Consider the following 13,050-nt stretch of genomic DNA (forward strand, 5'->3'; position numbering starts at 1 on the left):
TGACAGGAAATGACAGGGCAGCTCATTATGGGTGAACTTCTCATGGATTCAGAGTTTTGAGAAGCCTCACAGCCTCTCCCTGAGTAACACTGACCTTGGAAAGGAAATCCAGTGTTTGAGGAGAGCGAGGCTGAAGGAGCCCTGTGTGCTCATCCACACACAAAGGGAATAATAACCTGTGTCCCCAGAACTCAGCTACAGCTCAGTCTGGACTGTGCTGCAGGGGGAAATGCAGGGGTGTGTCAGTGCCAGCTGTGCTGCCCCAAACCAAAGCTGTGACTATCCCAGCCCCAGGCTGGGGCTGGCTCCGTGTCCCTGCCTGTCCCTGGCTCCTCCAGGGCTGCACACAGAGGTTTTTAACCCCAGGGTGTCCCTGAGCCCCCCGCAGGAGTGAGAGCAGCTGATGGGGCCAGCAGCACCTCCAGAGCACACCAGGGGTTTCAATCCCATCCCTGCTCTTCCCCTCGTGAATCATTTATCCTGTTCTGCTTTAAGGGAATGATTGGCCTGAAAATGCTCTGGCAGCAGATGACTCAACTCCTCAGCTCTGCGGATAAAGACATCAGGTTGACAAAAACGTTTTATTTCAGTGACAGCAGCTGAGTGAGTTAAATCTGAGGTGCAATCTGAGGGGGTGTGGAAAGGGATAATGAGGTTTGTGTTTTAGTGAAAAAAAGGAACATCTTACCTACAACCCTGAGCTCTGCACTCGAAGAGATGACACCATGCTTATTTTCAGCTATGCACTGGTATCTGCCAGAATCTGTCAGATTTAGATTTGATATTGTAAGTGCACCATTTTCAATTTGGATCCTTCCCTGAATATTAAGAAAAATATCTTTATTGATGATATATTTCCTGTGAAAAATTTAAAATAAGTAAGGAATAGAAATAGGACAGCATAAATACAATGAATAGGTTAAATGCAAAAGCATAATCATGAGAACAGTTCTAAAAGAAGTGACAGGACTGCAGCATGGTACAGCAATGGTGATCAGATATGGAGATTGATGCAGTGCATGAGGTAATTCCTCTAATTTGCCCACTTGCACTGAGGTCTGGCAATCTCAAACGCCCTTTTATTTCTCCAGAAATACTGACAGAATCCTACCAGCCCCCTCAGACAGACCAGAGCATCCAAACTGTGCAGATGGCACTGGCATTTCACACTATTGAGGAGATTTCACAAGTGCCACTTGCTAATGAGCTCCCTCTAACACTGCAGAAAAGATTCCAGCAGCCATTAAACCAAAGGCACAAACTGAAGTGCTTGGAGCCAGCTCAGCTTCTCAGCTACCTGGGACTCCTCACCTTGCTTATTTTGGGAAGCTCAATTCCAGCAGAATTGGCTGGTCTGAGGGGCAGAACTGGTGACAAAGGAACCAGGGAGAAAAGACAAAACCAAAGGAGCAGCAGCCTTGGGGGAAACCAGAGACACAGAATGCACAAAGCCCCAAACTGCCTGCCCAGAAGGGTTTTCTTAGGGCTGCTTTTTGCATCTGGCCCAAGCACAGGGTGACTCCAGGACAGCTCAGCTCCTTCCCTGGCAGTGCTGAGTGTGAGGGGCTCAGACAGACAGACAGACAGACAGACAGACAACAATCCCAAAGGGGAAAAGCTGAGTGCCCATGTCCTGATCTCCTCTGCAGCACCCCAAGCTGCTGCTCTTAGGGAAGATTTGCTCCTGAGTGGAACAAGTTTGTGAAGGAGACCCAGCAGGAGCAGAGGACACCTGAACCCTGCACACACAGAACTCCTCTGGTCCTGCCAGGGCTGGCTCCCAAAGAGCTCCCTCCCTCCAAAAGGCTGCACAGCAACACTCCAGACTGCAGAAACAGGAGACCGAATGATCCCAAGGTAGTTTTGTCCTTTCTGAGGTGAAAGGAGCCCATTGCCTCAGTGACTCTGTATGACACAGCAGCAGTGCTCTTAAATCACCCAGAGGAGGTTTTGTGCTCCCTCATGTAACCTGTCCACAAAACACCACCACTCCTTTTAGCCAGCAGGGATGTAAGAAATGCTTTCCAGTGCTCTGCTCATTTTTCAGAACCACCCAGTGAATTCACCTGAGCAGGCCCTTTCTCCCCCAAAATTCAGTGCTGAGCACAAGGCACTGGCCAAGGGCAGAAGTGCTTGGAGTTCATATTCCTGATAACCTGAAAGGGGCTGCTTTCCAAAACAGTGAGACTTAAAATCAGTAAATAAGGGGTATCAGATCCTGTTCTGCATTTCTGACCTTTCCCCTTCTAAGTTCAACCTCTCTTCCCTGTTACCAAATGCATTGATTTCAATTAATTTACTGTGGCAACTGCATTAAAGCAAGTATCTATGTTATGTTGCTGTTTGTATTCCATTCTTTGCAACAAGTGGTGGTAAACCCTTGAATCTTCAGGAGTTTTGTCAAGAAGATGGAAAGTATTTTCTTACTACCTTTAATGAAATGCCAGCTGCAAATACAGTAAAATAATTCAAGCTCTCCATCCCTTATTTACAGTTCTTTATTTATAACATTATTAAACTTCCTTCTCCAGTCATTCCATTCTCATTCTCAAAGAATTGAGAACCAATTGAGAAGGAATTGAGAACCAATGTTCTATTGGTTTTCAATCTGCTTTTAGCTGGAATATTTCTGTACAGCATCATTTGTCTTTGCAGCTCTTGAGGCTTCATCAGGATGCTCTCAAAAAACACAAACCCCGTACCAAAACTTCTCTTGGCTGATACCAGGAAACTCTGGATGGATGGATATTGTTCATTTCACTCAGCAGCACTTTTCCCCAACAGAATGTTACCTCTATTGCCAGCTGCTCTCCATTCCTCAGCCACCTGTAGGAGGGTTTGGGCTTCCCACTGGCTCTGCAGTCCCAGTACAAGGTGTCCTCCACAGCAACTTCCACATCCTCTATGGGCTGCACCCAGTGAGGCTTTGCTGCAGGTAAAACACACAACAAACACCCAGTGAGGCTTTGCTGCAGGTAAAACACACAACAAACACCCAGTGAGGCTTTGCTGCAGGCAGAACACACAACAAACACCCAGTGAGGCTTTGCTGCAGGCAGAACACACAACAAACACCCAGTGAGGCTTTGCTGCAGGTAAAACACACAACAAACACCCAGTGAGGCTTTGCTGCAGGTAGAACACACAACAAACACCCAGTGAGGCTTTGCTGCAGGTAAAACACACAACCAACACCCAGTGAGGCTTTGCTGCAGGTAGAACACACAACAAACACCCAGTGAGGCTTTGCTGCAGGTAGAACACACAACAAACACCCAGTGAGGCTTTGCTGTGGGTAGAACACACAACAAACACCCAGTGAGGCTTTGCTGTGGGTAGAACACACAACAAACACCCAGTGAGGCTTTGCTGCAGATAAAACACACAACAAACACCCAGTGAGGCTTTGCTGCGGGTAGAACACACAACAAACACCCTGCAGACACAAGTTACTGCTCCAGGTCACAACCAGAGGGTTCATGGGCACAGAACTCTTCCATTTTCTGCACCATCTGTGCCAACAGAGCTTCCCACTGGTTGTGCTCCGAGCCCCCTGATGAAATAAATCACTTATTATTCCTCTTATGCATTTTTATTATGAGCACTAAGCCAGAAGAAAACTGAGAGTACAGATCACTGAAGCTGGACTGGTGAAACCAATATTAAAATCACAAATGATTAAACAACATCATTTTGCAATTGAGGCAAATGTAAGAGAAAGGCATTAATGGCAAGGCTGAAATTAAATAAGTGATGTGGCTAAATCATCAAATTAATGCTGAAGAGAATCCTTTAAGTCTTAAAAAAAAATAACGGTATGTCAGCCTCAGAGCTAAATACCATTTAAATTGCTTTCTAATGCAAGGCAGCACTTAACTGGATGAAAACATGGATGTATGAGATTGTTTTTGAAAGTAGAAGTCTTGGCACAGAATTTGGGGAATGCAAACCAGCAGAATAAAGTCCATAAAAATCACTATTTTTTTAAGCCAGAATTTGAAGCAATAATACCAGACATCCTTCAGAATTACCCAAAATGCAGTTCAAATTGTAAAGATATTTAAAACATCCATTACAGCTTTCACAGGAAGTAGGAAGCTCACTTGGCAAATAAACATCAGTGCATGAAGGACAACAGTAATTTATTTTTATTCCTTTAGTGCTGTTTCACACATCAGTTCAACACTATCTTATTATAATTTCTGAATTTTCTTCGAATTTATTTAATTTACTAGAAGGTTTATCATCTCAGCCTATCCTATTTCTCCAAGAAAAGATAAATTCTGGACATGGCCTATGGAAAAAAAACAGATGAAAGAGCAGGATGAAACTTGGCTGCGAACATCTAGCTAGAATTTTCCAGAGTCAATTTGCTTCTCTTAAGTCAGTAACTCAGGAAAATCTCCTACCACCCTCATGTGAGAACAGCAGGGAGAAAACAAGTCCCTGGTGATGCAGGAAAACATTGTTTACTACATGAGTTCAGGAAGGACAGATTAATTCCCATTGAACCTCTCACTGCAATGGAGCTCAGCAGCAATTAACCCAGGCCAGGGAAATGAAAGATTTGCCCATGGGCACAGCTGAGACTGGACAGCACCAGCCCAGCCAGGCCTGGATCAGGGCTGGCACTAATTTTCCATTTTAGAAGATTCCTCGTTTCCCAGCATGGAAATTTCCTCTCAATCCCAGGCTCTGCAATGCAGTGCAAAGACCTCAACAGGACCATGAACAGCACCAGGCTTTTATGATAATGATGGTTAATCTATTTGTGATTTATCTATCCCTATTTAGGGTTAACTGCTTACAGAAGAACTTCCTAAATTGTATTCACTGAGGTTTGAACTACCAATAAATACTATACAATATACTACTGTGCTATATTAGTAAAGAATATTAGTATATAGTAGTATATTGTATAGTATTTGATAAATACTATACCTATATAGTATTATATACATACATATAAATATATATAGTATTTATCATATAATACTATATCTACATTTGATAAATACTATATATATATATATTTATCATATATATAAATATATTATAAATACTATACTATACAATATTTGCTGACAGCGAAACCCTCTGAATATTACTTTTTTTTCACATCCCCATGAAGATTAAAACCTTTCACCAGCTGGGGGATAATTTATTTTTTGCACCCTCTTTATCAAGGTCAGCTGCCAAAGACAGGATGAGCTGATCTTTGTGTCACATGGATGCACAATTTCACTGGTATTAACTGGGGTTAAATCTCCACAGTCCATGTTAGAACACTGGACCTCAAGCCTGCCCTTGCTTCATCCCTCATTGTCACTGGGAGGATTTGCCCCACATGTGTCAAGGGAATGAAAGCTCAGGGCTCCATGTCATGAGCACTTTGCACACCTGAACATTTGTGCAACATTCAGCAGTGCTTGAATTACTGATGCATCCATACATCTGGGATATTTAACATCTGCTGCCCACCTCCACTTGAAAGCAGGTTAAATAGAAACTATTTTCAAGTCAAAAGATCTTGGATTCAATTCCACCAATTAAAGAATCATTGCCTATCTAATCTTGTTTTAGGACTGTGTGTCAGGCAGTCTCCATGGGAGGGTTTTCCAAGTTCCCACACACCACAGTAAAGCAGAAATGCACAGAGCAGCTTCTCAAGGCACAGGGTGAGAAATTCCTGCTGCTTCTCTGTGCTGATGGAGACTCCAGTGATTTCCTGGAGGAAGGCTCTTTTTTCTCTTCCAATTCCTGATGGAGGAGCAGAGCAGGAAGAAAAGCACCATTTTCAATCTGTCTTTAGAAAGAGAACAATTCCACCAACCAGCTCAAAATTGAAAAGGCAGCTCAAGAGGGGCAATCCAGCTGGGAGTACTCTGACTCCTGGCCAGGATAAAGGTGCTTCATGTGCAGAAAGAAAGTCAGGTATCAGCAGCTCTGACACTGCTCTGACACCCTCCCAAAACAGCAGCAGGGCTTGCCAAGCCCAGCTCTGCCCCTTTTTGTTGAGCTCTGCCTGAGGACACCTGAAGGACTGAATAAACAGCTTTATTTCTCTCAAGGTTTAGCAGATTTTACTGCCCTCAAGATCTGATTCCACCATCACTGCCACATCTGTGCTCCTGAAGGAAGACTTGTCAACAAAGCCTCATTTTCTCCTGGGATTTGTGAATTATTTGTGGGCTAACCACGCACAGTGCATCACAACACGTATTTTTATGTATTATTTCCTTCAGAGTGAGAGAATCCAACAAAAATCTGGTTTTAGTTCTGTAGGAATGGAGTGAAGGGAAGGAATCTCCTGGAGCTACTGCAGAGTTATTGTGAAACCTGGATTTTCCTGAGGAGAGGAGTCACTCCTTCCTAAAGCAAGGAATAGGCAGGCAGCACATCCTTGCTGAGATTTAAACAGAAACAGACATTGTCCTGTAAGCTGAGAGGCTGGAAGTTCATTTTAAAGGAGTTCACAGTGCAGGGGATGAGGCTGTGACAGGAATCTGTATTTTGGGATGATATTAAGAATTCTTGGGAACTTGCTGTGCAATCTTCATGAAAGATTCATCTGGAGCTCCCCCAGGACGAGATGCTTGTAGGTAAAGTGATTTTCTGAAGCAGGTTAGCCGTCAGCTCCATGGCCAGTCACTTGGAAAAGCACCAGCCTGGATTTTGCTTCACTTGTTTTAGCCTAAAATATTCCTTGCAGTGCTCGTGGTCCCAGAGGCAAGGAGAGAACAAGTGTGTAACTTCATAAAAAGCATCCCAGGGAGAGGCCCCTCATCTCTTCTGGTGCTTATGATGACCCAGCCAGTTAAGCCTGCAGGAAACAACTGTTGCTCCATTACACTCCAGGCCTCCCCTGTAGGCCAAAAGGGAAGGAAGAACCGTTTTTTCAGATTTTACAAAATCCTTTGTGATGTCCTGGGGGTTGATGTGAAGGAAGAACGACTGCAGGGATGCTTTTGGGATGAAGAAGTATGACACTTTCCAGAGGCTGGGCTGGGATTTGTGAATTATTTGTGGGCTAACCGTGCACAGTGCATCACAACATGTATTTTTATATACTCCCTCCTTCAGAGTGAGAGAATCCGACAAAAACCTGGTTTTAATTCTGCAGGAATGGAGTGAAGGGAAGGCAGAACTTGAGGGCCATGACTCCTGCAGGGAGCCAAAGCCCCTGGGGAGCTCCTCCAGAACAGGGATTCACACACAAAATGTTCCTTCTCACACTGGCACTCTGACATTTCCGCTAGGAAAGCTGGGCTGGAACTCTCTGAAACACCTCTGGGGAGCTCAGCAGCTGGGCAGGGAAATCAAGAGCAGGAAGAACTTCCCAGAGCACAAGAGGGGAAGTTGTGAAGCAAATGGGAGAGGGAAAAACCCACCCCAAAAATGTAACCTGCACTTTTCCTGTCTCAAAGTCAGGCTCTGACCCTCCCGCTGATGCCTGCAGCAGGGATGAACTCTTATTTCACCTCAAAACCCCAAGGATTTCAAGCACAAATCACTTTTGTTCTGCTGAAACAGCTGGGCCTGGAGAAGCAGCTGACACATCCCTGAAAATGTCCATTTTTTGGCTCCCATTGGAAAATAAGAATGCCCTCAAGCAACAGATAATTCCAAATCACTGGGAAAAGCTTTGGTATGTAAAAGAAGAAAAACTATTTTTTTCTGGGCAGCAAGGAAATTATATTATTAGACAGCATTAACAATTAAATTCTAGGTGATCAAACTCAGCAACTCACTGATATTATTCAGTCATTTGTAACTTTGCTGTTGATGTTTTGAAGACATGCCAAGCACAAAACTGTCAGATAAAACCTTTAAACAGAGATATTCTTCCACATACACAAATAACAGCTTCAGTTTAGTTTTTCCTGATAGATTATTTAAAAAAACCCCCAAAATATACCAGTATTTAATACACCTAAAAAAATGATGTAGATTCTACTTATTCCTGGGGGATTTTGTCTTTGTTACCACAGACCAGCACTGCAGAGCAAAAGGAGAACAGCAGCAGAATTTCTTTCTCCCTGTCAAACATTTTACCTTGGTACTGCCAAGCAGGACTGCTGGGTACATCAGCATGGGCTAATTAAGAATATATTTCCTTCAATTATACCTTAAATTAATTGCTTTACATATCTTCACCGTGCTTCATGTTTAATTGCATCCTAAAAGACAAAACTACAATTGTTTCATCTCCTCTCATTTTTCTCTGCCATGAAACACCTCTGTGGATTCTTTTTTTTTTTTCCCTGTTATCTCTTTATGGGAAGCCAAAAGCGATGACAAACGAACAGGCTAATAAAGGGAAAGCAAATTATTTAAATCTTCAGGTTCTACATTCAATCAAAGTTGGATAATCTTCTCCTATTTTTAGCACAATCTGAGCTCTCCTGAGTAGAAAACTGGCATTTAACAAGTGTTGGAACTGTAAAAAAGGACAAAAAACGGAACATTTGATGTCAGGCTTTTCTTGATAAAATCCTTCAGGAGAGAAAAGGAAGATTAATAGTCTGTGAGTATTGTAATGAACCCAGAATATCTGGTTTAGAATATCTATTTTAATTATCAACTCCAGCTATGGGTGGAGAGCTGTATTTAAAGCACACCATAATTATAATAAAACAGACTCATTTCATTTTTTCAGGAGTTACAGATGTGACAGATTTATAGGAATTCTTGGGAAAGTGACTATGGACAGGAGTGAAGTTGTTCAAGGGCTTTGTGGCTTCAAGGCTGTAATTCATTGCTGGATGAAAAAGGAAGGCTTTTAACCAAACTATTTATGAACTGGAAAACCTGATTTTCAGATTTCAAACTTTGCAGTTTCAGCTCATAAAACAAATCAGAATAGGAGTGTTTCACTTTGTACCAGAGCAATGAATGTTTCAAGCTCTGGTTTAGGACCAGCTTTATGTTACATTTCAAAGAATTCTTGAAGTTTGCAAAGAAAGAAAAACCTATTTTTCAGGCACATGAATGATTTTTATCAATATTTTTCTGCCTAAAGATTTCTTTTTCATATTATTTTACCACAACAACTTGCAAAACATTAACCCCAATCCTCCTCATACTGATTTTTCTGGGGTCAGGCAGAAATGTGCTTTGTTCTGCCCAGAGGAAAATGAATGCTGTCACTATTGAAATAAAAAGACATTTGTACCTTTGTAATGTTTATATTTTTCTATGTTTGATAAGCAGACACGCCTTAAATTTCTAAATGTTCTAACAGCAGCCACAATTCCCTAAAAACAGCAGATTTGTGGATTTTTGACAGCATTGGCACTTTCTGGCAGATGGGTGATTTTTTACTTCAGTTTATTGCATTAGTTTCCCCCAAATCCTCATCTGCTTTTAGAACAACTTCCTTAAATATTGATTTTTTCATTGTAAGGCTGAGTGGGATGTGGTTAGATTTCTTCAGCAGCCAGATTTCTGGGCTTTGGCACCAGATGAGGTGGCAACCCATCAGAAGACATTATCCTCAGTTATAAAACTTCCAATTACCAAGAGAAGTTATAAATGCTCTTATCCCAAATCCAGGCCTGTTGGAACTCTAACTGCAACAACAAAGCAAGCACCAAAATAAGAAAGATTACTTAAATCTATTTAATTCTGCAGAATGGGTTCCATGAAGCAGAACAAATGAAATGAAACAGTTGGAGCGCCATTACTGCCATTACAGCTCTCATTATTCTTCTTAAGATAAACACCCATATCAGGGATGGCCCCTAACATGGGCAGCCACTCCTACTGGAATAGGAGGGCTCAAATCTCTGTCCAGATTTGCACTGAAAAGGTTCACAATGATTCCACTATTACAGAACTGCAGCTCAGTTGCTTTTGCTCATTAGCAGCATCCTTTATTTCAGCTCTGTGGCCTTTTAATGAGCAAAGAAGAATTTGGGCAGCAGGGCAGGAACCCCAGGAATGACACTGCTGGAATTACAAGGACTGATGAACAAATCCACTCTATTTTATATCTAATTTTTCTATCTATTTTTTATCTCCTCTAATTTACATCTAATTTACAGAGATGTATCTCACAACTGCCCCTATTTGACACTGCCATAGGAATGCTGAGGCAAAACGATGTACAAACCCCAACTCTGGAACTCTCAAGCAAAAAATAAGGTCACTTATTTATTTAAAAATAAAATGCACAGTGCCAAGTTTGGCATGGCAGAGGACACTGGCAGGTGAAGCAGCTTGGATTTGCTGCCCTATGTCAATCACAGGATTTCTCAAAAAGTCGTAATTACAATCAGCGCGTGGAAAATTTGTGCTGCTTCAAGTCCCCTGCCCAACCTGACCTTGAACATTTCCAACAATGGGGCCTGCATTCAGTGTGAAGATTAATTTGGAAGTTGGCAAGGAGAGAAATTTTCCTTCCTCCTTGTGAAATCTATTGTGCCATAAAGCAAAATCTTCAAGGGCCAAAATCTACCAGCCAGCTGCTCCCCATGGAGAGGCAGTGAAGCACTTGCTCCCAGCTGCAGAGGAGCTGTGCTCTGTGCCTTTATCCCACTCAAAACCCATCTCCTTGCTCAAATATTCCTCCATGAGGGAACCATTCCAAGGCAGAGTCAGAATCACTGTTTAAATTGCCGTTGAAGTAAAGAAAATTATATTTGCTGAGATCTGGCTTTAACAAAAATTGTCAATTACCACTTTGTTGCAAATCACTCTGGCTTTACACCACCACCAGTGTGCTTTGCTGATACTCATTTCATTCTATAGCCTCAAATGCACAAGAGACTGCTTTTTTTCCAGCTATAAAATTTCATATTATTTCATTTCCTATACTGGATTATATCCTCCCATTTATTTACTCATTTTAAAATAAAATTGGCTGTTTTGAAAGCACAGGATTGAGAACACCCATCCGTAATCTTTTCACAAAGCAAGACGAAATTTGTACTTCTCATAAATAGGAGGCCTAAATGATCCCCCCAAATAAATCCAATTGACTGAAAATTGAAGGTTTCACCAATGGACCAAGAAGAAATGTTCTTAAAAAAAAAAGAAAAAAAGTCTTTCCATCAGAGAAAAAGCCAAGCACAAGCACACTGTGCTTTACTCTCAGCAATCCTTGTGAGCTTTTAAGCCATTTCTTAGAGACCTTACCAAGAAACTGCTGCAGAAATTCTCATTTTCTGGAAGCACTTAAAATGCCATGGATTTTTAAACCCAAATGCCCACTGCAGAAAGTGGAAATTCCAGAGTACCCCAGAGCAGTTTGTGTTTCGTGAGTAAAGAAAGGAGGGACAGACAGACCAGAAGTTTCCTACCATAGTAAGTGAGACGTCCTCTTGCAATGTTTTTGCCCCTGGAGTTTTCAGTAATGCATTCATAGAGCCCTGCATCCTCCTGCTGGAAATTAGGGATTTCAATCATGCCATTGGATTTCCTCAGCTTTATTTTACTTGGAAATGGCAGCCCGTCAGTTCTTCTCCAGTTAATCTGAGGCACGGGGCTAAAGAGAGAGTAATGAGATTTTAAACAGTTTTGCTTAAAGTCCTTGATTGTCATAATGAGATACTTAAAGCAAACTAAATTCAGCAGTGGCTTGCAGGCTGTGTTAAATGCAGTAACCACACTGTACATGACAGATGGTCAGACACTCAGGCACCTGATTTGCATTCCCTGCTGATTCCTACGCTGCATTTGTGGTCCCAGATTTGTCAGGAATAACTCTGTGAATGCCCAATAATTGCAACATTTCTTGTAAATCAGCACTGGCCTCCCCAGAGGACGGGTGAGATTTACCAGTGGCTTCCACAGAGGAAGAATCCAGGCAAGTCTTTTGGAATTGCCATCCTCCAGCAGCCTTTAATTCTCTGATCTGCAAACTTTCTCTCCCCTCTGCAGGGAGCCAAAGCAACAGTGTGTGATCAAGTTATCAATCTGACATGGGCACCTGACAAACTGCCTGCAAACCAACCCCACACTGGTAAATAAATACATTTACAGAAACACAAATGCATTCTCAAGATCGTCTGTGAAAGAGAAAAGTATCAGCTGCGAGTGAAGCATCATTCAGAGGAGAAATGCATTTCAATCTTTATTTTGGCCATAAAGAAAGAACAATGTTATGAAAGCATCAAGTACATTTAAGGGGAAAATTCAGACAACATTCTCACAGGCTTCAGCACCATTTCCTTGCACAAAGAAAAGAGGCTTAGCTCAAAGGTCATATGCAAAACCACAGAGAATCTTCTCAAGTTAATTTGAAATGAAATGTGAACTCCTGTGCTGCCAACATACACATCTTAATTCTACACAAAATCAAAATAAACCACAGGAGTCTTTGCCCTCTCATTTCAAGGCAGGAGCTGTGATGACCAAAATCAGGGAAACACCAGAGCCCCACAGCTCTTGTGCAGGTGAACCCCAAGGTGCTTCAAGTTTCAGTGAAGATGAGCACTTACTTTCCCAGTGCAAAGCACTCCAGCTTCACAGTGGAGCCTTTGGCTGCTGCCAGGGTCTCAGGGAACTGAACTTCTATTTTAGGCTCGTATTCCCCCATCACACCTGTGTGAGACAATTGAGAAGGTCAAATTTTCAAGGTGATTTTCGAAGGGTTTTCTTTCCCTCTCTTGCAATTCAAGATTATTTCTCTGACTTTCTGCTTATAAAGGGAAGCACAGTGATATCAGGGGCAGAGTTAGGATGCAACAGAGTTTATCTTAGGAGGAAGTTTGGACTGTGGGAATTGGGACAAAACAGAAACTGCACAGACACTGAAGGGTTTGATCTGCAGCCCTGGGAGATGCTTGGATTGATGCAAAAATAAAATACACAGACATTAAGCAGAAAAATAATATAGTTATGTTTCTATAGCTGTAGGTGAGAATATGAGGTAAAGTGAGAAACTGTACTGATAAAATGGTGAAGGGTTAATAATCTAAGGGTGGGGTTGTATGGAATAAACTGAGAGTTTAGAAGTTATGATAGAAGCATATGTGTAATAGTAGCCCCTTGGATAAAAGTATCCACAGTGCAGCAGAAGTAAGTAAAGGTGATAGATCAGAAAAG

General features: G+C 42.1%; 1 protein-coding gene across 1 annotated transcript in view; it reads right to left on the reverse strand.

The window, feature by feature from the left end:
• CNTN3 (contactin 3) overlaps nucleotides 1–13,050 on the reverse strand; it is a 104,781-nt gene that overhangs the window by 27,881 nt on the left and 63,850 nt on the right. Inside the window, exons 5-8 of the mRNA XM_077184599.1 lie at nucleotides 12,444–12,546; nucleotides 11,304–11,488; nucleotides 2,793–2,929; nucleotides 689–818 (exon numbers count right to left, since the gene is read on the reverse strand). Coding sequence (XP_077040714.1) covers nucleotides 689–818; nucleotides 2,793–2,929; nucleotides 11,304–11,488; nucleotides 12,444–12,546 — 555 coding nt within the window. The remainder of the gene's footprint in view (nucleotides 1–688; nucleotides 819–2,792; nucleotides 2,930–11,303; nucleotides 11,489–12,443; nucleotides 12,547–13,050) is intronic.

Source organism: Agelaius phoeniceus, chromosome 11 (genome assembly GCF_051311805.1).
Source record: "Agelaius phoeniceus isolate bAgePho1 chromosome 11, bAgePho1.hap1, whole genome shotgun sequence".
NCBI classification, from domain to species: Eukaryota; Metazoa; Chordata; class Aves; order Passeriformes; family Icteridae; genus Agelaius; species Agelaius phoeniceus.